The sequence below is a fragment of the Acanthisitta chloris genome, unplaced genomic scaffold (genome assembly GCF_000695815.1).
Source record: "Acanthisitta chloris isolate BGI_N310 unplaced genomic scaffold, ASM69581v1 scaffold2800, whole genome shotgun sequence".
Classification (NCBI taxonomy): domain Eukaryota; kingdom Metazoa; phylum Chordata; class Aves; order Passeriformes; family Acanthisittidae; genus Acanthisitta; species Acanthisitta chloris.
This window is the reverse complement of record NW_008653167.1, coordinates 94,492-117,546: the sequence shown is the minus strand read 5'-3', so window position 1 is coordinate 117,546 and position 23,055 is coordinate 94,492. Positions and strand designations below refer to the sequence as shown.

At 50.7% G+C, this 23,055-nt stretch overlaps 1 protein-coding gene across 1 annotated transcript in view; it reads left to right on the top strand.

The window, feature by feature from the left end:
• PLXNA1 (plexin A1) overlaps window positions 1-22,623 on the top strand; it is a gene marked incomplete at its 5' end in the record, with an annotated part of 64,157 nt that extends 41,534 nt beyond the window's left edge. Inside the window, 11 exons of the mRNA XM_009079654.1 lie at window positions 1,011-1,267; window positions 5,229-5,295; window positions 9,936-10,082; window positions 10,891-11,050; window positions 11,599-11,702; window positions 12,140-12,236; window positions 12,874-13,064; window positions 13,924-14,093; window positions 15,778-15,990; window positions 18,950-19,100; window positions 22,528-22,623. Coding sequence (XP_009077902.1) covers window positions 1,011-1,267; window positions 5,229-5,295; window positions 9,936-10,082; window positions 10,891-11,050; window positions 11,599-11,702; window positions 12,140-12,236; window positions 12,874-13,064; window positions 13,924-14,093; window positions 15,778-15,990; window positions 18,950-19,100; window positions 22,528-22,623 — 1,653 coding nt within the window. The remainder of the gene's footprint in view (window positions 1-1,010; window positions 1,268-5,228; window positions 5,296-9,935; window positions 10,083-10,890; window positions 11,051-11,598; window positions 11,703-12,139; window positions 12,237-12,873; window positions 13,065-13,923; window positions 14,094-15,777; window positions 15,991-18,949; window positions 19,101-22,527) is intronic.
• Between the last annotated feature and the right edge of the window lie 432 nt (window positions 22,624-23,055).

Genomic DNA, 23,055 nt, shown 5'->3' with positions numbered 1-23,055 from the left:
AAAGAGTATTTCAGAGAGGGAAGTTAACTGCGAGGAATTTCTCAGAACTGAAGAGCGCCAATCTCAAGTTTTGATTGAAGTGAAATGATTTGATGTGTCAAAACCCTGTTCTTCATTTTGAGTTGGTGTTTTGAAATGAAAAGTGTTATTTTGTCTCCAAATACCGACTTGAAATGAAATTTTACGCTTATTCTCCCAATCAGGAAGACAAGGGGGGGAATTAAAAAAAATAAAATTGATGCTTTACCACAGCAAGGCTTTTATTCAGAGGAAACCATCTTTTCAAATGGGAAAACTGTTGTAAAAATGTTCATTTCTGGTAAGAAATGTGGTCAGGACTGACCAGAGCTGGGGCTGCCAGTGTCAGCATCGGGATGAAAGCATACAAGCCCAATCCCTGCTGGGTCCTGTGCGGCCAAGTATGGCCAGAAATACACCTTCAAACGTCTCAAGAGGAAAGGACTGTGTCTGGAGTGGGACTGAGCCAGCTTTCTGCTATTTGCTTCCCTGTCTCAAATCCATTTCCCCCAAACCAGGCAGGTTTGCTGCTGGCAGAGCTCAGGGTTGTGGCTTTATTTGCTTTCTGTGTGCATGTTGCAGTGACTTGGATGGGAATTGAGCTGCTTGTTAGCTGAAATTGAAAATTATAATTTGCATGTATGTTTGGGAGAGAAAGAGTTTGTTTATGGGAGAGAAGCGCCTGCACGCGGGTGGGAGAGAGTCTTTGTGTGGAAGGGTGTGTGTGTATATATATATATTTGTATATACATTGGTGCCTTGAGACTGTGTTAAACTGATGCTGAGATACTACAAACTAGATGATACTTCTGGAGAGAGCTGAGGCTGATCACCAAATGTAGTATGGAGAAAGCAAATCCAGCTGCTTCTCGATCCTTTTTTGTTCTTACGTGTTGCAGGATGAGGGTGAATCCAGGGTTTTGTGCAGCCCAGCCACCTTCTCATCGGCCTCCCCCTCGTGCCTGTCTCTCAGATTTGCTCTATCCTTGCAGGTTCAGGCAAATGTGGAGAAGTCCTTGACCCTCTTTGGTCAGCTCCTGAACAAGAAGCACTTCTTGCTGACCTTCATCCGCACTCTGGAGGCTCAGCGGAGCTTCTCCATGCGGGACCGTGGCAACGTGGCCTCCCTCATCATGACGGCGCTGCAGGGCGAGATGGAGTATGCCACGGGTGTGCTGAAGCAGCTCCTCTCTGACCTTATCGAGAAGAACCTGGAGAGTAAGAACCACCCCAAGCTGCTCTTGCGTAGGTGAGTGACCATCTGAGAGCCTGGACCTGTGGGACAGTGCCCAGGCTGTTCTGAGCATGGTGACATGCACTGGTATCCCTTGGGGGTGCCATCAGTGATGGCTTTGGTGTTGGCTCTGGCAGTGTGAACGCTGGGTCTGTGGTCAAGCCTTTCCTTGTCTGTCTGTGTGCCCACATGAGAGGCATGTGGGACCACCTGGTCCCAGCCAACTCGGGAGTCACCCATGGGATCTTCTTGCTCTAGTTTGACCCATGCAGGCTCCCGTTGCCTGGGAAGGAGGCAGCAAGGTGCTCGGCAGCTGCCAGCTGCCCAGGCTGGTGCAGGGAGGGTACGTGCTGGTGTCAGGCACTGTGACATGTCACTGTAAGGATGCCCCCACTTACCTCCCTTCTCCAGGTAGCCAGGTGGTCCCCCACAGACCTCCTGGTGTGTGGGACAGCTGTTGCCTTGCCTGGTGCCTGCCTAACTGCATGGGTGGGCTGGCAGCAGGCAGGAGTCCCACATTCCTTGCTGTCTCCTCGGGGCTTGCCCACTTTGCCAGGCACATGGGGGTTTTCCCAGGAAAGCTGAGCAGATCTTTGCAAGCTGGGAGTCTCTCCGGGGCCGGGGGGAGTGCGAGCAAGAGGCAGCCTGCCAAGCCCTGCCGTGAGTCTGCCTGGTCCATCAATATTTAACGATAGCTCTGAGCTCTCCTTCATCACGGGCTGATGAATATTGAAAGATACACCAAGTGCTGAACAAAAACTATTAATAAGCTCCACCGGTTCAGCTCGAGGCCCTCCTTGCCATCTTCTCCCTTCACATGCCATGCTGTCCCTCCTCATCTCTACCTCCACTAGCCCAGTGCCACCAGCCTTCAGCGGAGATGCAGGGATAGCTGAGAGGCACAGGGCTGGCATGTCACCAGAAAGGCTCAAGAAACCAGACCATCAACTGATGTTCATAACGTGGCCAGACCAGACAAAGCCTTTTGGGTTTTGTGTGTTTGGCTCTGGGGAGAGGCCTGCAGAAGACCCAGATGTGAGCTGGTCCCAGTTACATCTGTGTTGCCTTCCCTCAGCTGGTCTGTAGGCACGTTGTTTTCTTACTGGTTTTGCTTCATTTATCACATTACAAGGGTGCCCTTAATGTCTCAAAGCATCTCATGGGCAGTGTGTCAGAGGGGATGTGTGGTGCAGACTTATGGCTGACCGGGAGTGAGGTGGGTTTTGGAGGTGCCAACCACTGTTCCCCATCCCTGTTCCCTGAGTGCATCCTTAGGCTCTTCCCTTATGATTGTCCCTCCATGACACCAGGTTTCACTGAAATATTTAAAATGCATTTCCAGCTCCTGAAGTAAATCAATAAAATATAAATAAAAGGCAGCATGAGGAGGCCAGCAGCAGCGGTGGCTGAGCCGTGGCAGCGGCACACAGGCAGACCCCAGCCTGCACCAGCATGGTGAGAGCCACAGCCCAAAGACTGTTGGTCCCCAGCCACAGCTCTCAAGGGTCCATTGCAGTTAGGACAGGGGTGAGATCCCCTGGCCATACCTTGCTTGTGCCTCCCTGAGTGATTTTTAATGAAGAGACAAAATTCTTACTGCAGCCATGGCATGGAGCAAGCAGTGCCGAGGACTGTGCTTCTCTGTCCGTTTGATTAGCACTGCTGTTGGGCATGAGAGTGTGCTTACCGCCCAGGGCAACTGGATTAACATTGATCTGGCTGGGGAGAGCTGTTATTTATTTATTTTGCTGTTGGATAATCCCACCATTGCTGTGGCATTTGACTCTATCACGGATAAAGACAAATATCCTCCAGACCCCGAGTGGTGGCACTTCAGATGAGCATTACAGGCTTGTCAGCAAAGGAGCTGGTCTAGGTCTGGGGAGGATGTCTGCTGTATAGCTTCAGTCTGCCCCTCCCTTGGCTTTCTCCCCACATCCCTTTCCTTCTCCCTTTTCTGTTCACCATGATGGATTAATCTTTCCCTGCATGGTGAAGGAAGGCTTCCCTCCCACCCCTGGAGGCTCAGGGGTTACTGTCCCCAAATGGTTTAAGGAGGGCTCTGCTGTTCCAGGGAGGGCAAAAAGGGCTAAGCCCCATTAGCACAAGAGAAAACCTGGGAAGGGACCATACAACCCTGAGTCAGCTTGAATGAACGCTGAGAAAGTGGATTTTCTACCCCAGCCATCTGGTCATTGGGAACTGCTCCTGGCCCATCTGCTGTGCATAGGATTGCTGTTGGGCAGTGCATGCATTGGGCAGTGGGATTCCTTCTGGTGGCTCTAACATTTGGGGTCCCTCTGGGTTTTGTTTCTTGAGTCAACCTGTTTGTATTTGTTTCCCTGGTGCAAAAGGAATGCAACCACATCCCTGAGGTTATTAGTATTACTTGTGCTTTCAGGAGCATCTGAGTTGCAAGTGGCTGATCAGATGATTAATGGGTGAATAAGCTGAAGAAGCCTAACGGGAGAGGGTCGAGAGACTGGCTGGCATTTTTACTTTAAAAGGAGTGAAAACCATGTTAAAAATAATGGACGTGTTAAGGGGAATTTTAATCTTATGGCAGTGAGACCAGGCTGTGGTGCAGAGACAGACATGTTTAAGCTGCCCTTGTAGGGCTGTGTGGTTCACCTGAGTCTGGTGTCACCCTCAGCTCCTTCCATGCCGTGCTGTCCCTTTGTCTGCTGATGCAGCACGTCCTGGCTGGAGTACCAGCACCTCAACGTCCCCATGTTCTATTCAGACCACCATGTTTCACACCCATCCTGCTCTCTCTCTTGTGCATGGTCCCAGACACAGATGACTTGCCTGGACCTTCCCTGCCATGCTGCTTTGGAGCACAATGCATCTGGATTTGAACACTGCTTTAGGAAACTAGGTTTTCTCAAGGCAGTTTTGGCTACTTCCTTCAACTGCATCTCCAAAAGCTGAGAGGCATGGCTCCATTTTTAAATTCCTTTTGGAGCAGGTGGTCGCAGCATTGTACACTTGCAAGCTACTACATCACCACTCCACTCCAAGGAGACACACAGAGACCCAGAACTTCCACCATGCAGACGGGGAAGGGTTAAATCCCAGACCTGGCAGTGTCATGCTCCAGAGGTACATGGAAAATAGGTTAAGCTTCCAACCACTGCTCAAACCTCTTCCTTCTTTAATCTTGTTTTCAGTTAAATTAGTACTGGGGATGTTTGACCAAAACCATTTTGGGTTCAGAGTCTCCAGACCTAAATCTGCCAGTGCCTTTAACCAAAACTGATGGTGGTCATTGTCTTCTTGTTCTACCCTGGGCCCTCAGGTTTGATGTTTTAGAGACCAAGGGCTAATTCAGGGGTTGCAGGGAAGTCCCATGTCACCAGTAGTGATGGCCTGCATTGGGGCAATAGCAGTATTGGGGGCATTGCAGGAGCAGAAGGTAGCAGCAGCTCCCAGGTGGGGAGAGGGGCTTTCAGGTAGATCAGGCACATAGTGTTATGGGAGGATGTGCTTCTGTCATGGGAATGTGTGTCAGGATCTGTCTTTGCCTTGCTCTTCTTCAGATTATACTTTAACTGGGGAGCTTGAGGTAGGTTTGGTGACATTGTACCTGACTTAGGTGTTTCATACAGTCCTCCTGTGGAGGGAGCTGCCTGGTTCCAAAGGGACATGACAGAAGAAACAAAGTTCATTGAAGTAGAAGGTATCAGGGAGAAGCAGAAAGCTTCCCGTGGGACAAGGTTGAGCTTAACTCTCTTCAGTTCTCCAAATAGACTGGAAACCAATTTGCTTCTCTCTCCTTGGGGGGCTGGCTGTGGCTCAGACCTGTGGATGGGCAGGCTTTCCACTAGAGCATGTGCTGTCTGCTTGTGCCTTTCCCGGTGTGACCTTTTAAAACCAAAAATAATTTAGCTACAGTCTAAAGCTGAGGTGGCAACAGGTGAGATTAGAGACCTTTAATATCCTCTCCTGATGGCTTTGCTCTCTGCCTTCCCTACAGAACGGAGTCGGTGGCAGAGAAGATGCTGACAAATTGGTTCACGTTTCTGCTGTACAAGTTTCTGAAGGTAAGTTTGGGAAGGGATGACAGCCCAGTGTGGACAGGAAGGGGGTTGGTTCCTGCCTTGCCAGGACAGGCAGCGTGGTATCCAAAGGCTGGGCTGACATGCTCCTGAGCATTGCTGCTCCATTCCGGAGCAGAGGTTGCTTTTCAGACCTCCATTCCCATCCTGGTTTACTGAGATGTGATTAGTGATTCTGCGTCTCCTTTTTGGGAAGTATCTGAGATTGAGAAATGAAATCCAGATTGGGATTGCTTAATGCAGAGTGTGTTTGGGATCTTAAAAATGGTGCCCAGAGGAGAGATAAATCTGAAGCAACTCAACCGAGTCTTGGAGTGGTCTCCATTCCTCCCTTCATGCCTCTGCGTGTGTAACTCAGGAGAAAAAAACCCTGGGAGCTGGTCCTTCTGTAGGCATGACTGTGGTCAGAGGCTATTTCTGCCTGTTTGAGTTGTAATTTTATGTGTCACACTCTTCATACAACACCACTGCTTTTCCTTCATCTCTGATGCTGAGGTTCCATGGAGGAGGAATTGTTTGCTGCAGGCATCTCCACTTCTGCTGCCGCTTCCCCTCCAAAAGGTGCCCTGGGGGGATGGATGCACTGAAGGGCCTGTTGACAGCCAGGGACACAGCTCTCCACTGTGCCTGCATGAAGGGTGCAGAGCACATTAGCTTGAATTCACCTTTTCCCAGTTTCCTCGAGGTAGAAGAAGAGGATGGCAGAGTGTAAGCTCTTTTTAGGACTGGTTCGTCTACCCAAGTTGAGAACATTTATTCCATCTGCATTGGTGCTTCTACCCGCTAGAGCTGCACCAGTGGCCATGCAGGTTACACAGCAGCAGCTCCAGCCCACAGCCTACCAACTCGGTCCTGCTGCCACTTAGGAATGACTCCGGTGGGGTGAACAGTGCCTCTGGTCGTGCCGCTGGTTTGTCAGTCAGCAGAGTCCTTTCTTGGGAACCTGCCTAGTGTCAGTGCAGTGAGGCTGGGTGGCACGCAGCCGTTTTTGTGGGATTTCATCCCTCATTAAGATAAAGAGAGTTTGAACCATTTCCAGCCAAGAGATGAGAGCGAGCAGGAGACTGAGCAGAACTCAAGTGATCGTCAACGAGAGGTGATTTATAATATCACTTACATACACTTGGCTTTTTGCCTCTGTCGAGGGATAGCCTGTATCTATAAAAATCTAGCTAGCGTGCAGCAGAGATTGCTTGCCAGGAGTGGGAGAGGAGAAGAGCTGTGCTGGTTATGGGGAGGTGTCAAACCTCCTGCTGCCTCTTTGTGCCAGGGCTTTGCCTAGTGGGACCCCTACAGCAGCAGCGCCTGGTGAGTTCTGGCAGAACACCTGCGGACAGCTCTTTGGACTCTGTGGGCTTGGTGGAACAGGCAGGAGTATCTCTCCTTGTGGATAAACTCCCTCAAAGCTCCTTGAAGTGGACAGGGTTATGATTTGGCTGAACAAAGAGCAGTGCAGAGCATACAAAAACCCACAGCAGCGTTTGGGGACATTGCATTGGAGTGTGTGACTCGTCATCTCGGTCTGTCCCTGGCCGGGCTGGGCCATGTGGGCAGGTGACAGGGGTATGTTTACCTTTTTCAGAAGCTGCTTTGGATCAGCTCATGTGCCATCACTGTCCTTGCATCCATCCTTGTATAGCCCTGTCACCCTTCAGAGAGGCTTCTGGGCTCATCACCAGTGTGGGGCAGGTATGAGGATGAGTAGCAGGCAAGAGACGTGAGGATGGGACAAGGGCAGTGCCTTTTCATGAAGTCCTTGGCTACACCATGGCTTTGGCATGGGAAAATGCCTCCAGTCTGTGAGTGGTAGCAGCCAGGGAGAGGTCTGATCTAGATGCACCATTACAGGAGAAACATATGCAGAGGGCCTGGATAAACCTATTGGCTGTGAAATTTGTTATGCTGAGATTCATGTCCCTGGAAAGTGGTTGAAACTCCATTGCTTGAGTCACTTAAGTGAGACTTGAGAATGTACTCATGGTCTCTCCTGAGTCAGTCCCACCAGAGGAGACCCATGGGGCCATTTCCTCTTGTCTCCTGGCAGTGAGGCTCACAGGTGGCCTCAAAAGCAGGAGATACAGAGTATCACAGCGGACAGTTTGCCAGCAGGGAAACTGCCCCAAACTGCAGTAATTGTGCATGTAAATGAGGCAGGCGGCCACATGCCCAGCTGCCAGCTCGGCTCTCCGCAAACCAGCCTGGAGCAGGGCCTGCTGTTGGACATTACATGGCTGAAATGTGTTGGGGTGAGGGCACAGGGACAACACAGCCCCCTCATGCCCAGGGTCAGCAACAGGAGCAGCCAGTGTGAGGGCTGCTGCTTCCAGAAGGACCCTAGGGTAGCATTTATCAGACTCTAATGAGACACCTCAGGGAAAGGGAAACAGATAAATTGAGACAAGTGCTGAAAAATGCACGATATTAGGTGCCTGATGAGCTAGATCTAGTCAGTAAGACGGTTTGGGAGTTAGCTGGCTTGTCTCAGCCTGCTCCCAACATACCGACACGGGGATGCACAGGGTGTCTGCAGCTGCCCTTCTCCAGCTCAGGTCCCAAGGAGAACCCCTTCAAAGCTGCCCTCACTCAGGCCCCCAGCAGTGAGTAAACTGTGTAAGATTTGGCAGCATGGGCACAAACGCTTTTTTAGGGCAGGCTGCCCTCCATCAACCTGAGAGACCATCTCAGTGGTCCCCTCCTGTATTTCATCTGATGGTGTTCATCTCAGGTCAACTGTCCAGCACTCGTTTCTTCAGTCCCTGTTCGTTTTGTTGGTCTCTGTCAGGGATTATCCCTAAACCATCCTCATCAATAGTGTCTTAGTGAGCTGTGACCCACAGCAGCATCTTGGCCCTGGTCTTCAAGAGCCAGGGGACAGTGAGGCTGGGAGTGAGGTATTGCATTTTTAGGGTAGGACCCACATTTGGAACAGGTGGGGAAGCCAAGCTGCAATGTGGAGGATGCACAGGACAGGGTAGAGGGGCTGTTTCAGTTGACATTGGAGTGTCTGACAGGTCAAAAGGAGTCTGGAATCCTGGGCACCCAGGAGCCTGCAAAAGCCTGCGTGGTGCTGGAGGAGTGACTTACCCATCACCAGGACCACTGATGTGTCCCTCCCTCCAGGAAGGCCATAGGTCCACCTCTAATCTATGCATCCAGAAAAGAGATTTATTCCCCATCAGCCCAGCTGGCATCCGAGGAGCAGAGGAGGTGATGCTGTGATGCCTGGAGAGCAACCGGTCTGCCAGTGTGGGAGAGGCTGAGCCCACCTCTCTTGGTGTAGATTCCCAGAGGTGGGCACAGAGCTGCAGATGTAGAGGCAGCAACCATGCCTCACTGGAGGAGGGGAAAGCTGTGGGCAGGAGCAACCATGCCAGATGAGAGCAGTAGTCCCACTCCAAGCCATCCTCCATCCACACCACTTCCACAGACTTGGAAGTTTCACAAGGAGTTTTTGCAAGCAACCAAAAGAAGCAACTTCAGTCTTTCCACCATGACCAGAAGGGTGATGTGGGACCCCCAGGAGCTCACCACTCTGTGGCCAGCCTGGCCTAGCTGGGCAGCCAGTGATGCGCAGCCTAGCACCCATTTGGGTCCCTCACTTTTCCAAGCTGACTTAATGAAGCCAAGTTTGCAAATGAAACATAATTTCAAAGACAGGCATGTTGTCGGAAGGTCTGGGGATGATGTATGCCTGTTCCTGCTCGTTAGCAGCTGTCTCTTTAATTACCGCAGATGCTAACGAGATGCTAACAGCATATGGTGACAGGGAGAGCAGCCGCACTTTGCACCAAAGAACAATTTATTTGTAAGGCGGCTGGGAAGGAGGGATGAGGGCCAGTGGGGTAAAATCTGCTGGGACTTCTTTCTATCCTCTCTGCTCCCATCATACCCTTTTTTCTCTCTTAGGACTAGTGCCTTTATCTGGAAGGGCTCTTTGGAATGCAGCTCAGGGGAGATGTTTGAGCTCTGGGTAATAAATGGGTGTCCACTTTCAGTTCCTCTGCACTATCTCATGGCTCCATGCTGGTTGGTGCCTCCAGACTTGGCTGGTCATTTGCTGTTCCTGGATCCAGCATCTCTGGGGGGAAGTGTCTGGTCCAGTTTCCCTTTCCCTTCATCCCACCTATGAGATAGATGCTGATGTGGCTCTGGCTGGTGTCTAAAGCTGGCTCTGGCTACAGTGATCTGGCACTGGGGACACATTAGTGGAAAATGGTTTAACTGCAGGAAACATCATTGCCTGGTCCCCTTCAATCACCTGGGCACTCAGTGTAGAGTTGACAATGGCTTACTCCCTTGTTTTTCCTTCCCAGTGGATCTGGCTGCCTGTGCCCAGACATCATTTTGAGAAACTTCCTTTGATCTCATGTGAGACTGGGCTCCAGGCAGATGTCAGAACTGCATTGTGATGCCTGGGCAAGAGCCCTCATGCTGTCCTACTGCAGCATGCCCTCAGGTGCTTCTCTTGGGTGGAGCAGCTCAAAAGACAGGCTATATCCAATATACAAAGTTTCCAGGCCCAACCTGCTCTTCACTAGCCCTGAATTTAACCTTTTAAGATCATCTTTGCCTGGCACCTCACCCCTCTCTCTCTCTCTCCATTTCCTTCATCCTCTGTCCTGCAGGAGTGTGCTGGGGAACCACTTTTCATGCTCTACTGTGCCATCAAGCAGCAGATGGAGAAGGGACCCATTGATGCCATCACAGGAGAGGCTCGCTACTCCCTCAGTGAGGACAAGCTTATCCGGCAGCAGATTGACTACAAAATGCTGGTAAGTGGAAGCAGAAGCCTCACTGGTCATGGTGCTTGCTAGGTCTGCCAGGTCCAGCTATTTAGCAATATCTTGGAGGCACCCAAAGTACTTTGCAGAGAGTGGTTTGTCCTTTGTTCTTCTCTCTGGCATCCCTGGGGTGCCTCTTGCTCTGTCTGGGTGGTGCTCATCTCAGCCAGCGTTAGAAATGGGGCCTTTGCTTGGCAAAACTTGTTCTTGCCATGTGTCTGAGAAAGCCAGACATGAACTGAATCCCAGTTCATATCTCTCTTGGCAAACCCCGTGGCCATGACAGATATGGGCGAGAGATGCTGTTGAGCACATGGTACCTGGAGCAGCCAGCGGCTGATGTTAGGTGGGGATCAAAGTTAGAACCTTGAGATTACTGCTAGAGATGGAGAGATATTCACCTCTTCCTTATGAAGCCTCTCCTCTGTCCAACTAAATGATAAACTGATCCTGCAGCTGGTTCTTCGCCACCTTGGTCTCCACTGGGATGGGTTGGGAGGGGAGTTGAGTGTGCCCGGGCATCCCTTAGGCTAGACAGGTTTTGATGCATTGGATGTGGTTTGCTGGCCTAGGATTCCTTTACTGACACTGTGCTCCCTTTCTGGGAATAGCTGGAGATCTGGGGGTGGGGAAAGGGTAAGGCAGGAATGTGCCACGTGGGTGCAACCCTGCAGCAGCCCAGGAGGTGAGAAGACATGGCCTGTGGACAGGTGTAGCCTTGTGTCCTTTCACCTGCCTTTGCAGCTAGTACATCGCAGCCTCTCACTCAAGGCTTTCTGACACTCTCTGTGCTCTGCAGACCCTCAACTGTGTGAACCCCGAGAACGAGAACGCCCCAGAGATCCCTGTGAAGGTGCTGAACTGTGACACCATCACGCAGGTGAAGGAGAAGCTGCTGGATGCTGTCTACAAGGGAGTGCCCTATTCCCAGAGACCCAAAGCTGGAGACATGGACCTGGGTAAGAGAGAGGCCAAGCACTTACTACCCTATGGGTAGCAGGGATGTGACTAAGAGCAAAAGTGCCAAAAAAACAGTTCAAGACAGGAAAATTGGCATCTTCTACAGGAGCACATTTGTCCTTGTTAAGTCCACTTTTGATGTGCTGAAGGCATTAACTGTATGTGAGGAGTCCTGGCATGAGAGTGTGGGTCCTGCCAGTAGAGGGGACTGGGAGAAGAGCCTCCTTGGCTCTGACTGTGACTGAAGACTTGAAGTGACTGAGGTCCAAAGAGGCCAGCAATAATTGAGAATAGTGTTACTGGTCCTGTTCTTAATGCAAGGACAGAAGAATGGAGAGAAGCAAAGGAAACGGTGACCAGGGTCAAGTCAATGCTGTCTTTTCCTGAGTACTTGGATTTGACCAACACACTGAGAGTCACCAGTCCTGGAGTTTGGAAGGGGGCGGGAGGGTTCTTTTGTTGATGCCCAGACCATGCTCCTACCCTTGCCTTGGCTTTGTGCTCCTATCACCTGCTAACCACAAGCCCTTTTCCCTCATGGGGACAGAGTGGCGGCAAGGCAGGATGGCTCGGATCATACTGCAGGATGAAGATGTCACTACGAAGATTGACAATGACTGGAAGAGGCTCAACACCCTGGCCCACTACCAGGTAAGGCTGTCCATGACAGAGAGCACTGAGCAGTCACTAGCTGCTTTGAGCTTGAGCATCTTTTCTCCCTCCTCAGCTTGGTCAGGGCATAGGCTCAGCTCCCCAGGGGCATGGCCAGGAGGTCTGCTGGGTCACTTTTCTCCCTAAGCCCCATGTTTATGGTCCTTTTCAATGGAACATCTCCAGGGCTCACAGAGGCTATTTCCTGCTCTGACCTTGCTTTGCCATTTTATGGCCAAGGTTTCTGATGCATTCCTATTCTGTTCCCTTTTCCTGAGCTGTCACAGAGTATGTCGGTCTCCTGTGCTGGAGATGATGTCCCTGGGATGGGTGGTACTGTAGCTTCACCCCTCCAGGGCTGGTTTCTTCCTGTGCTGGGACTGTTCCCCCTGTGCCTCTCGGGTATGGCAGCCTGCTCACACCACCTCTGCCCACAGGTGACAGATGGCTCCTCAGTAGCCCTGGTGCCCAAGCAGAACTCAGCCTACAACATCTCCAACTCCTCCACCTTCACCAAGTCCCTCAGCAGATACGGTGAGCACATGGGTGTCCTCTGCTGGGCTGGCAGGGGAGGTTGTTCTGGGCTGGGCATGTGGACCAAGGCACAGGGCAGGTGACTATAACTGTGACTCATGTGAACAAAGTCATCCAAACTCCCAGCTCTCCTGCGCCATGCTATTTATTCTGGTGTTGGAGAGGGAGCAGATGCCCTCAGAGCCATCTCTCTTTGCAGTGTGTTGGACTCAGGGGAGAAAGACACGTGTCAGATGGCTGCTGTTAAGGGATCCCTTGCCTATTATTCCCCTGAAATCTAATTAAAATAGGCACAGAGGCACTTAGCACTTAAAAGAGCAGAGTTGAAGACTCCAGCAAACATACTGGCAGGTGCACTTCAGGTTGGGTTTGGAAGGGAATATTGTAGTCAGCTCAGATTGACACAGGAGGCATCTGTGATGCTGGCATTTGCATGCTGGGAGCAGGACAGGCCTCTGCAGAATTCCTTCTGTGGCAGTCCTGGCCCCTGTACAGCAGCCAGTCTCATATGTAGCAACTGCGGTCCATGGCAACTGCAGAGTCTGGATCCCAAAGCTCCTGTGGAGGGAAGGGGAATGATGGGGCTGGTGCTGAGGTGGGAAGGATACGAGTATCCCCCTTTGCCTGGTGCTTGCAGAGAGCATGCTGCGGACAGCCAGCAGCCCCGACAGCCTGCGCTCACGGACCCCCATGATCACCCCAGACTTGGAGAGTGGCACCAAGCTCTGGCACCTGGTGAAAAATCACGACCACATGGACCAGCGGGAGGGTGACCGGGGCAGCAAGATGGTCTCCGAAATCTACCTGACCCGTCTGTTAGCCACCAAGGTATGGCTCAGAGGCACAGAGCTGCCACCTGTGTTTTGAAGTGTGTGGAAGGGTGGTGATTTGGGTTGTCCTTTTTATTAGCCTTCTGCTCCAGCACAGAAGGAGCTGTTCTCTTGGTCTCTTTCCTGAGCTGGAGGTGATGCTTTTGTGTCTCAAAATCCTCAGTGAATATCTCTTGAGTGGATTTTCCTATTTGCTTTTTGCACCCTTTGGTATGTTCCCTGTATCCTTGAGCAGCTGCTGGTTTGCAAGGCAGAGCTGCCCTGGGACAGGTGCCTCATCTCCTTTGGTATTTGGGATAAAGCTGCAGAATCAGTGATGTGGGAAGGGTAATTACCCCGGGGCATTTGGCATCGCAGCAGGTTCCACTTCCCTTGGCACGTACAAAACCTTCTTCAGTGCTGAGCGGGTGCTGTGTGTCTGAGATGTCCCTAGAGTGGTGTGGAGGGCTGTACTAAAGGTACTGGCTCAGGACTGCAGACTGGGTTCAGCCATCTGCCCTGTGACTTGTCTCCCTGCCTTGTGGGACAAGGGCTTCTTCGGTGATGTCTGTCATTTGGTTCTTGGGAACCAAAAAAAGGCCATGGTATGATATACATTCACTTGGTCTTTGCTCTATATGTCTGTATGCTTTTAGCGTGCCAGATCATGCAGTGTAGGAGATACCTCATCACTGCAGTGTCTATTTCCCACTATAAACTACTGAGAACCAGTAGAGTTACACACACCATACTGTGCTGGTCTTCCAGGTGTAGGAATAGAAGTGAAATTGGTTTAGAGGCCAACCATTAGTTAAAGGCTCACCTGTCTGCTGGCACTGGCCATTGCTGAGCAGCCCTTCTCTCTTTCTCCTCTTCAGGGCACCCTGCAGAAGTTTGTGGATGACCTGTTTGAGACCATCTTCAGCACAGCACACCGTGGGAGCGCACTGCCCCTCGCCATCAAATACATGTTTGATTTCCTGGATGAACAAGCTGATAAGCATCAGATCAATGACTACGATGTCAGGCACACCTGGAAGAGTAACTGGTAATGAAGAGGGACAGTGGGATTGGGGGGCTAACAATATCACAGCTTCCAATCCCTCCCACGGGGAGCAGAAATATGTACCTGGAAATGATCCAGGACACTAGAGGCCCATATCTCTGTATTTCGGGTGTGGGTAAATCCCTTGCATGCCTTCCTTCAGCAGAAAAAATCCCAGGAATGCAGTGCTCCCTCGGCCCTTCCATCCCCAGATCCCAGGCACCACACTCCCCCTGATGGCTGCAGTCGCTGAGGACCACAGCAGCTCTGTTCCCATCTCACCTTGGGCTTCTCCATCCTCCGGGCTCCTCCAGGGATGCCAGCCCCAATTCTCATCTCCACTGTCCTGAAGGTGTTTCCACACTCCTTCCTGCCACTCAGCCGAGCATGCCCTGACAAAGTCAGCACAAAGCCTCTCTACCCTTGCCTGCAGAGCCCCTCGGCTCTGCTAATCGCTGGCTGAAAAGTGGGGTGGAGCTGCTGATGAGACCTCGGTGGGTGCTGTGCTGGAGCCAGGGCTCTGGCAGGCGTTGGCTCCGCAGCCCCCTTGGCATTTTTCTTTTCTGCTGCCTCACTGATTTCATCTCTCTGATATTGCCCTGACTGGAGATGGGTGCGTACATTCCCGTGTCTGGCATTTGTTAAATGGCAGCCAAATTGCTTTTGTGTAGTTCAGTAACTGTTTGCAATTAGCAGGGCAGGAAAAGAAACATTTTTAAATGGAGATGTGAGAGTGCGGAAGTGCTTAGAACTGATTTATAACTCGGCTTCCTATATTAAAAGAAGGAATGAAAGGCAAGGGAGGAAAAAAAAGAGCCCCACTCTTCAGGGGCTGGGCATGAAGGCTCTTGCATACTAATGCCTGTGCTTATCTCTGGGCGCTAATTCGACGTGTGGAGCTAATTTCTCCAGGCCATTCCCTTCACAAATGAAATATGTACATGCACCCAGTACCCTCATTAGGAAAGTCCTGGAGAATGAAGTGTGTTTTGTCTAAGATAAAAGCATTCGCTGAGTGTAGGTGCTGAAGAATGACAGAGCAGAGAGGCTTTCTGATGGGGGAGGCTCTGAGATGCTCCTGTGAGAGGAGAGGGGTAGCAGGACTGGGAAACAGAGCCATGGAGGGTGGCACATGTGGCAGTATGCAGCAAACATCCAGTCAGTGGGTCGCCAGGAGACCTGCTGTCTCTACAGCTGAGAGCTTTATTTCCAGCATCTGAGGCTGCCTAAATTCTCCTCTGGTGTTAAATGCGCTAATGAGTCCCTTGAGGAGTCCAGTTATCTCCCTCCTCCAACACAGGAGATGTGTGAAATGCCACGCGGTGCCTTCGAAGGGATTATTGATGTGAGAGAAGGGGACCGTGCCTGCTTAGGCCCACAGGCTCAGCAAGGTCTCTTCAGTGTGTGTGGATCCTTGGAGAAACCACACATCTTTCTGCCCTGGCTTGCCTTTGGAAATGTTGACAGTGCTGAGGAATTTCTTCACGGAGAACTGTGGCCTTGTGGGGGTGGGCAGAGGGGAATGGCCATTTACCCAGGATGTTTGCATCCCTGGAATGCTGGAAAAAACAACCTATCCAATTCTGGGTCATGGGGAGCTCCTTCTCCACACCTGAAGAACATGTATGTGCCGGCTGTCCTGTAGGACTTGATTCAGGCGCTGACTCCTGTTTCCTTCATCCCTCAGTCTACCTCTACGTTTTTGGGTGAATGTGATTAAGAACCCCCAGTTTGTGTTCGACATTCACAAGAACAGTATTACTGATGCCTGCCTATCCGTGGTGGCTCAGACATTCATGGACTCCTGCTCAACTTCTGAGCACAAGCTAGGAAAAGACTCTCCCTCCAACAAACTACTGTATGCCAAGGACATCCCCAACTACAAGAGCTGGGTAGAAAGGTGAGTAGACTTGGCAATAACTCCTTGCTTCACCTGGGGCACTTGAGGTGGGTGTTCATGGATGTGGGGACTTGGATTGTTGGACAGGCTCCTCTTTGGCAGCTGTCTGAAGAAGGACTGTACTAATGCTTGTGGAAGGTGATCCTCTCGTTTATGAGATTATGCTTTTCCATTATTGTCTCCTGGAATGAGTTTGCAGTGACTGTTTAACAGAGCTGTTTATGACTTGCTTAAGGGGTGCTAAAAGCAACCTCCACTTTTAGGTTGTCTGATGTTTTCTGTTGTAAAAATTTGGTCTGTGCTAGGGAATTACTAACACCTCCCTTGCCTGCTTTCGAAGAGCAGTGAAAAGTCAGCCTTGGACTAGAGAAGTGTCTTTTTTGTACCATGACAATACATGCAGGTTTTGCTGAAATGCTTGAAAATTACCATTTCCCATCTCTCATCTGTCAGTACATGTCGCCTGGGATCCTGATGAGAGTACATGCTCTGAGGCAGTGCTTAGGCTGCTGTCTCTGTGCCGAGGAGCAGGGAGAGGAGCAGATCCCCTGACTCCTTTCGACACCCTCCACCTTCCCTGTCAGCTTTTTCCTGCTGAATTAATGTAGTGTTAAAGGTTCAGGGTTTGAATGCGACTGATTGCAAATTGATGTGCTCAGGCATAATGCTGTGTTTAGCTTTATCCTTTTGGGAGAGAAACCTAGGAGATGTCCTCCAAAGCCCTCCAAATAGAGCTACTGTTAAAGTGTTGCTGTCTTGAGAAGTGGAACTTTATAAAGCTTTAAAAAATGGCAAATTTCATGTTCCTCGTGCAACTTTTCCCTTGTGGTGATATGCTTTTTTTTCCCCCCTTAACTAAGGACCCTTCCCTTTTTCAGCATCTTGACTGAATACAGAGTGAACCAAATGAAAGATGTCCAGGCAACAATAAGCATCATATTCTCTACTTTGTAAAGATGGAACTTTGTAGCGTAAATCATCCTTCGGATACTGACTTGTACACAGATATTTTTGTCACACCATTGGCATGCCTGGTGCTTTGCAGGCAGGTACAAAGACAGGCTTCTTCCCTTGAGGAAGATAGGGCTTGGATCAGAAGAAAAGGTGCCCCTGAAATATGATGGCTGAGATGAGAGATGAGCTGCATTGTAATAGGAGGAAGTTCTTTGCATGGGGCTGGATGGGGCTTTGGAGTGGGGTCCCGTAGGAACATCACAAGCTTCATAAGGTGAATTTCTCTGACCTTGCCATCTCTCTGACAAAAATACTCAGCTCTGTGTGTGTGCCTGGAGGAAAAAAAAAAGGGTTTAAAAAAAAAATCCAGCGTTAAACATTGGTCTAGACATGCTGCATCCCTGGGGAGGAGGTAGGAGATCTCACTGGTGACAGATGTTCCTGCCATCACTTACCTCTGGTGTGGTCCCAGAGGCAGCTGAGCAGGGGGCAGAGATGTCCTGTGCAGGGGGTGACTGTGTCTCCTACGGCTCCTCTGCTGCAGGGATTTATGGCACAGTCAGCATTTCTGGCTTTTGGTACAGTTACTGTCGCAAAGCTTTGCAGATGTGGGATGGGAGCAGTGCAAGGATGGCTGAGTGGGACTGCTAGTCCCAACCGCAGGTGTGTCTGCTGCTGTGGTTCAGGCACCAGCTGAAAAAAGAGCATCCTGCCAGTCTGAGGCAGGATGGTGAAGGGATTTGGAGGTGGGGAGCCTGAGGAAACCCAGGGGGACTGCTGCTGAGGTCATGGCACACGAGGTGTCCTCTGGAAATGGCTGGTCTGACTGGGTCTTGGTCCACACGAGCCATGTGCACTTGTATTGAAAAATGATGGTTTCCTCCCATCCTATGTGCCATGCTAAAACGTGGAAAGTGAAGCTGTTGCTTTAGGAGACATCACTCAGGGGTGACCTCTCTAGGTGCGTAGCAGATGCCTGGTTTAGTCAGAGGTCCTCACCTCAGTGCCCACTGGTTTCTTGGCAGTAGGCAGGATTTCTCTTGCATCATTTTCTGGGTGTGAATGAGCTTCTTTGTAAAAACTGCCCAAGTAGTTTATCACTAGCTGAGTTCAGCACTGTGGGATAGAGTGCATCCTCATATTCGTCTCCTCAAGTGGTCTTGCTGCCATCTGCTCCTATCCAAGTGCTTCAGCCGTGTTCCATCTCAGCGTTCGACTGATGACGCTAATGATGATAATCACTGTACCAGAAACTTCACTGAGTGAGGAGGCAAGAGGAGCAGAGCAAACCTGGGAGAGAGTGGCACTCTCTATTTCCAGGTGGTGGGAACAGACAGGGCTCATTTGCTGTGGGTAGAGTTTCTCTTTAAACGAGGCCTCTGGACACAACCCTGGTTTGCGAAAGGACCTCAGCAGCGAATGCACTGGTGCATCTGCTTGGTGTAACCCTCCTGCTGCAATGGGATGCTGCAGCTTTGCTCTCTCTGGGTTGTGGTGAACATCCTGTTGGATATTCTGTTTTTGCAGTACCACCGTGTGTGTTTCGCTGCAAGGGCAGGACGTGACCTTGTGTTGTGTTCACACCCCAAGTATTTAATTGAATTCAAAGGGGCATTGTTGTCTTTAGTGACACAATGACCTTAGGAGAGTGGTAACAAAACCATTCATGTTGCTGCAGGTGTGGAGGATCCTGGTGCCTGTGATTTGGTAGCAAAACATGCCAATGGGGTGGGAAGGAGGAAAACTGTGTAGTTTAGGAGAGGGTGGGTGAGCGGAGCTGGGCTGGACTGGGCTTGGCTGGGTGCTGTTCCATCAGGAGCATGTTCCTAACAATGCTGATTGCTCTGTGGAGTGCTCAGACACCTCTTGATGAGCAGCAGCATTGTAATGGGTGATGGTGGTATGTCATGGCTCCAGTGGCTGTTCTCAGCAAGCATCATGGTGGGGACACATCCCTTTCTTTCTGTCCCTATTTCTGACCCATTCTTCTGTTGCTCCCTTGCAGATATTATGCAGATATAGCTAAAATGCCAGCGATCAGTGACCAGGACATGAGTGCGTACCTGGCGGAGCAGTCACGGTTACACCTCAGCCAGTTCAACAGTATGAGCGCACTGCACGAGATCTATTCCTACATCACCAAGTACAAGGATGAGGTAAGACATGGTGATGGAGCGTCAGGCCTGTGGTGTAAGCTGAGTCCCTTTGCCCTTATTTCTGCAGTCCCCTACTTTTTCCTATAGGAAAACGCACCATGAGATGCAGGATAGCAATGTAGTCCATGTCTGTGCTTGGGCTGGTGGGAAGGAAGGGTTTGTGAGGCATGAAGCTAGGCGCTGGAATAAACAGTGCTTTGTTCCCTGTATTTTTTGCAGTGAGTAATGTGGGAAACACCTAGTTCGCTCTACATTTGGCACAGGAGCTCCACAGAGCTGCAGAGTTTGTGGTGTTATCTCAGTGTGCCTCCCCTATTCACTGCCACCAACCTGGTACCGTGGTGGTACCAGTGCTTGTGGGACTGTACTGGTGATGTTTGGCTCCATGCCTCAGGGAAGCTAGAGGATGTGGTGGCCTCTTCAGTTCTTGCCACGTGAATGTCAGTAAGGATGGTTAAAAACCATTCTGTTGTAATTTATACAAATTAATTTCTTAAAGCACTGCTCTAATCCACATCCCTCATTTTCTTATTAAAGCAGTAAAGTATGGATCTATGCATTTAGCATGATAGTATAGGTTTTATTGTCCAATAAAGGGGTTTGATAACTATGTTTAAATGGTGGTTTATTTAGGTGACAGAATGCCAGAACATCTCCCCACTCGGAGAGAGCCGGGAAAGGAAACGAGGTCCCTGTTGCATCTCTCAGGACCTCTTTGAGGAGTGAATTTAGGGAGTCCATGAATAGGTCATAGCAGACTTGGCCCCTGGGTTTAATTTAAACTGAGCAGTGGGATTGTCGTGGCCAAAATCCCATGGAGCTAGGTGCTTGAAAGGAGGGAGGAGGAGGTTCTGGCTTTTCTACAGGGATGAAAGGAAACCTATATGCTTGGGAAAGTGCTGTGTGGTGGTCACCATACAGCTGGTGACCATGTACTGATGACCATGGTGGTGGGGCTTCTGTGCTGCTCCTTACATGACTTTGGATGGCACATTCTGGAGGCTCACATTAGCTCAGGGTGATGAGTTGGCTGTGAAGGCATTTTACAGTTTGTACAAGAGCTCTGTGCCTACAAGGAGAGTGGAAGAGGAGCAGTCTGGAGGATCGAGATCTGCTGTGGGGCAGCTGTCAACCCTTGGCCATCACCAAGTGCTCATTTCCTCCAGGCTAAAAGTCCCCCAAGCTTTAGATAAAGTTCCCAAGTCCTGAACAAGAGCAGGGAGGGGACCATGTGAAGGGAACCACGTGGTGTTAATGAGCTTCTGTTTAGGGGCACAGGTCCTCTTCTTGCCCACAACGGCAGCCTGACATCTGTTGAGTATCTTGCTGTCGCCTGCTCTCCGAGCATCACAAGTGTGTTCACAGCTCTCAGGAACTTCTTTTATTATTTGTAATGGGATTAATAAATCGCAGCTGTTCCCTTTGTTTGTTTTCATTCATTAAGCACAATTATATGCAGCCCGATTGCACCCTCTTTGATGCAAAATGGGAGAGAATAATTTTTCCTGTTGTTCAGTGCAATAATGTGCTGTCATTGGCTGTGAATGAAAATCATAATTAATTTTCATTTGGGTACTTGCATCTTGGTAATCAGTGGTCCTGGCTCCTTGCAGCAGGTGACAAACCTGGGTCTCTCTCTACTCTCAGCACAGGTTTCCTTTGCCTGCATTCTTTCCATAAGGTTGAGATAAAAGAGGAGTAAATAAATGCATGGGCAGTCTGGGAATCTTTTGACACCTCAGCATCCCAGGATAGACAGCTGTCTTATTGGGGAGGCAGAGGAGTCAGGCAGGGGGAATAGGCTCCTCTTCCACTCCTTGGACCAATCTCATTTGGTTCCAGCTCAGGCACCTTTCAGGCACGTGGGCTTTTGATTTCTGCATGAGTGTCATTGTAGATATTTTACTTTGTGTGTAGCATGAGGGCTGAGAGCGTCTGTGTAGATAGATGGGCGGGAGTGTCTCCAGTAGCAGGCTTGTGGTAGAATCTATGAGCTCTTGCCAGTCCAGCTGCCTCCCCAGGGCTGTTGCTGCCAGAGAAAGTAAATCAGGTGTGCCAGGCTCTCTCTGATGAATTTTTTCTTCCTTGGGAGCTGATGCCAGTGCTGAGATTCAGCTTTCTCTTTTTTTTTAATGAAGAGATTCCACATAGGGCATCTCTTACTGCCCCAGGAGACAGAGGCCAGCCTGGTCCTGTCCCAAAGAGCCTGGGGGAGAAGCAGAGTCTGTTGGTGGCTGGAGGCTGGTTGTGGCAGCGTGGTGGATTCTGCTCAGCACACCCTGCATGCTGCTCCACAACTCGCCGGTGCTGCAGCAGCTCTTAATCAAAGAGAGCTGATTCCCCATTAAGAAGTTACCTGTAGGGCTCCTGATGGACTTTGCCTGCCTCCTAGTAAGTCTATTAATTATACAACAGTTTGTTTCCAATTATGCAGCCAATGAAATGGTTAATCAAGTCCCCTTTGACGGATGCCTTGATATTTAATTGCAAAAAATTTGCTCTCTCAACTAGCTCACCCGAGGAGATGAGATTTCTGTCAGGTTTGTTTTTTTAAATCAGCTTTTCTGCTCTGCTGGCATGATGTTAGTGAGATGAGACTCCTGGCTGCTGGGAGGGCAACTGCCCCTTCGTTTTACACTTCATTACTCCCTTCTTCTGGCTCTGAGACTTATCCTCCCCCTTCTGCTGCTGCCGGTCCTTCTCTAGCCCTGGGGGCATGGCCATATCCAGCCCAGGGCAGGGGACCGTCCCTCCACCCTGTGATCTGTCATCATGGCCAGCAGTGTGTTTAGAGAGAGTATTTCAAGGGAGGAATGTCGTCCTCGGGTGTCCGTGGGTGCATCTCTTGCACAGGAGCATTCCCAGGCTTTGCTGGTGCATCTGTCTGGGGTCCACCTCCATCACCCCAGTGCCCCCCAGTTGTCCACCTTGGGGAGAGATGAACAGGGTTTTACTGCTGGCAGTGGATTTTTGTGCTCACAGAACCAGTTAATGGCTTGATTGTGGTCTCCGAAACACAACCCCTACTTCCGTAAGGCATTACAGGATTGTTGGAGTCACGGACATGGTGGGAAGGTGTTGGCTTGGGTTTGGAGTTCACCCTGTGTTTGACAATTGATGTTTGTTTTCTTCATTTCCCCACGTGCAAGTTGGCTTCTTGTTAGTGTCAGGCAGGTCCCTCATGTTACTGCAGCCCTTTGGGGGTCCTAGTGGGCTCTCTCTGTGGAGTGGCACCACTCAGAGCAGTGTCCTCCACCTCATACCTCCTTTGGCCCTTCCTAGTCCCATTGGGGATGAGAACGAGCACACACCACTTCCCGTGGGGACACATCCCCGTGCCTTGATGCTATAGATGAGCCAGTGGGCAACAATGAGCTGCTTTGGGTAGCAAGGGCGCCTCCTCACCCTCTCTTCTCTTTCTCCCCAGATTTTAACCGCGTTGGAGAAGGATGAGCAGGCCCGGAGGCAGCGACTGAGGAGTAAGCTGGAGCAGGCGATCGACACAATGGCCTTAAGCAGCTGAGAAGGTGTTGGTGGTGCCAGAGTCCCGGGCAGGGGAGGCAGCAGCAGGGAGGGCCGGCCAGTGGCAGCCGTGGGCACAAGACTTTGGGGCTGGGGCCAGCCAGACCCGCGGGAGCTGCAGTGCTTCCACAGCTTCCCACCAACGAACAAGGAAACCTCGCGCTTTAGTGGAAAAAAACGCAAACAAATCCCGATGACAGCAGCGACATCAATAAAACTCCCTGACCCACAAACAAACCCCCCAGTCCAGCCGGGACGCAGCAGGGACCTTGCAGAGAGGCGATGCCGGGCAGAGGGGAAGGGCTCAACTGCCCCATGGACCCGCTGGGCATCCCTTGCCTGGGCAGAGCCCCTGAGCCCACAAAGAAGGAGGGTCGGGACCGTGGGGCTTTCTAGGACAGCGTTTGGATGTTGTTGTTACTTTGGTGGAGGG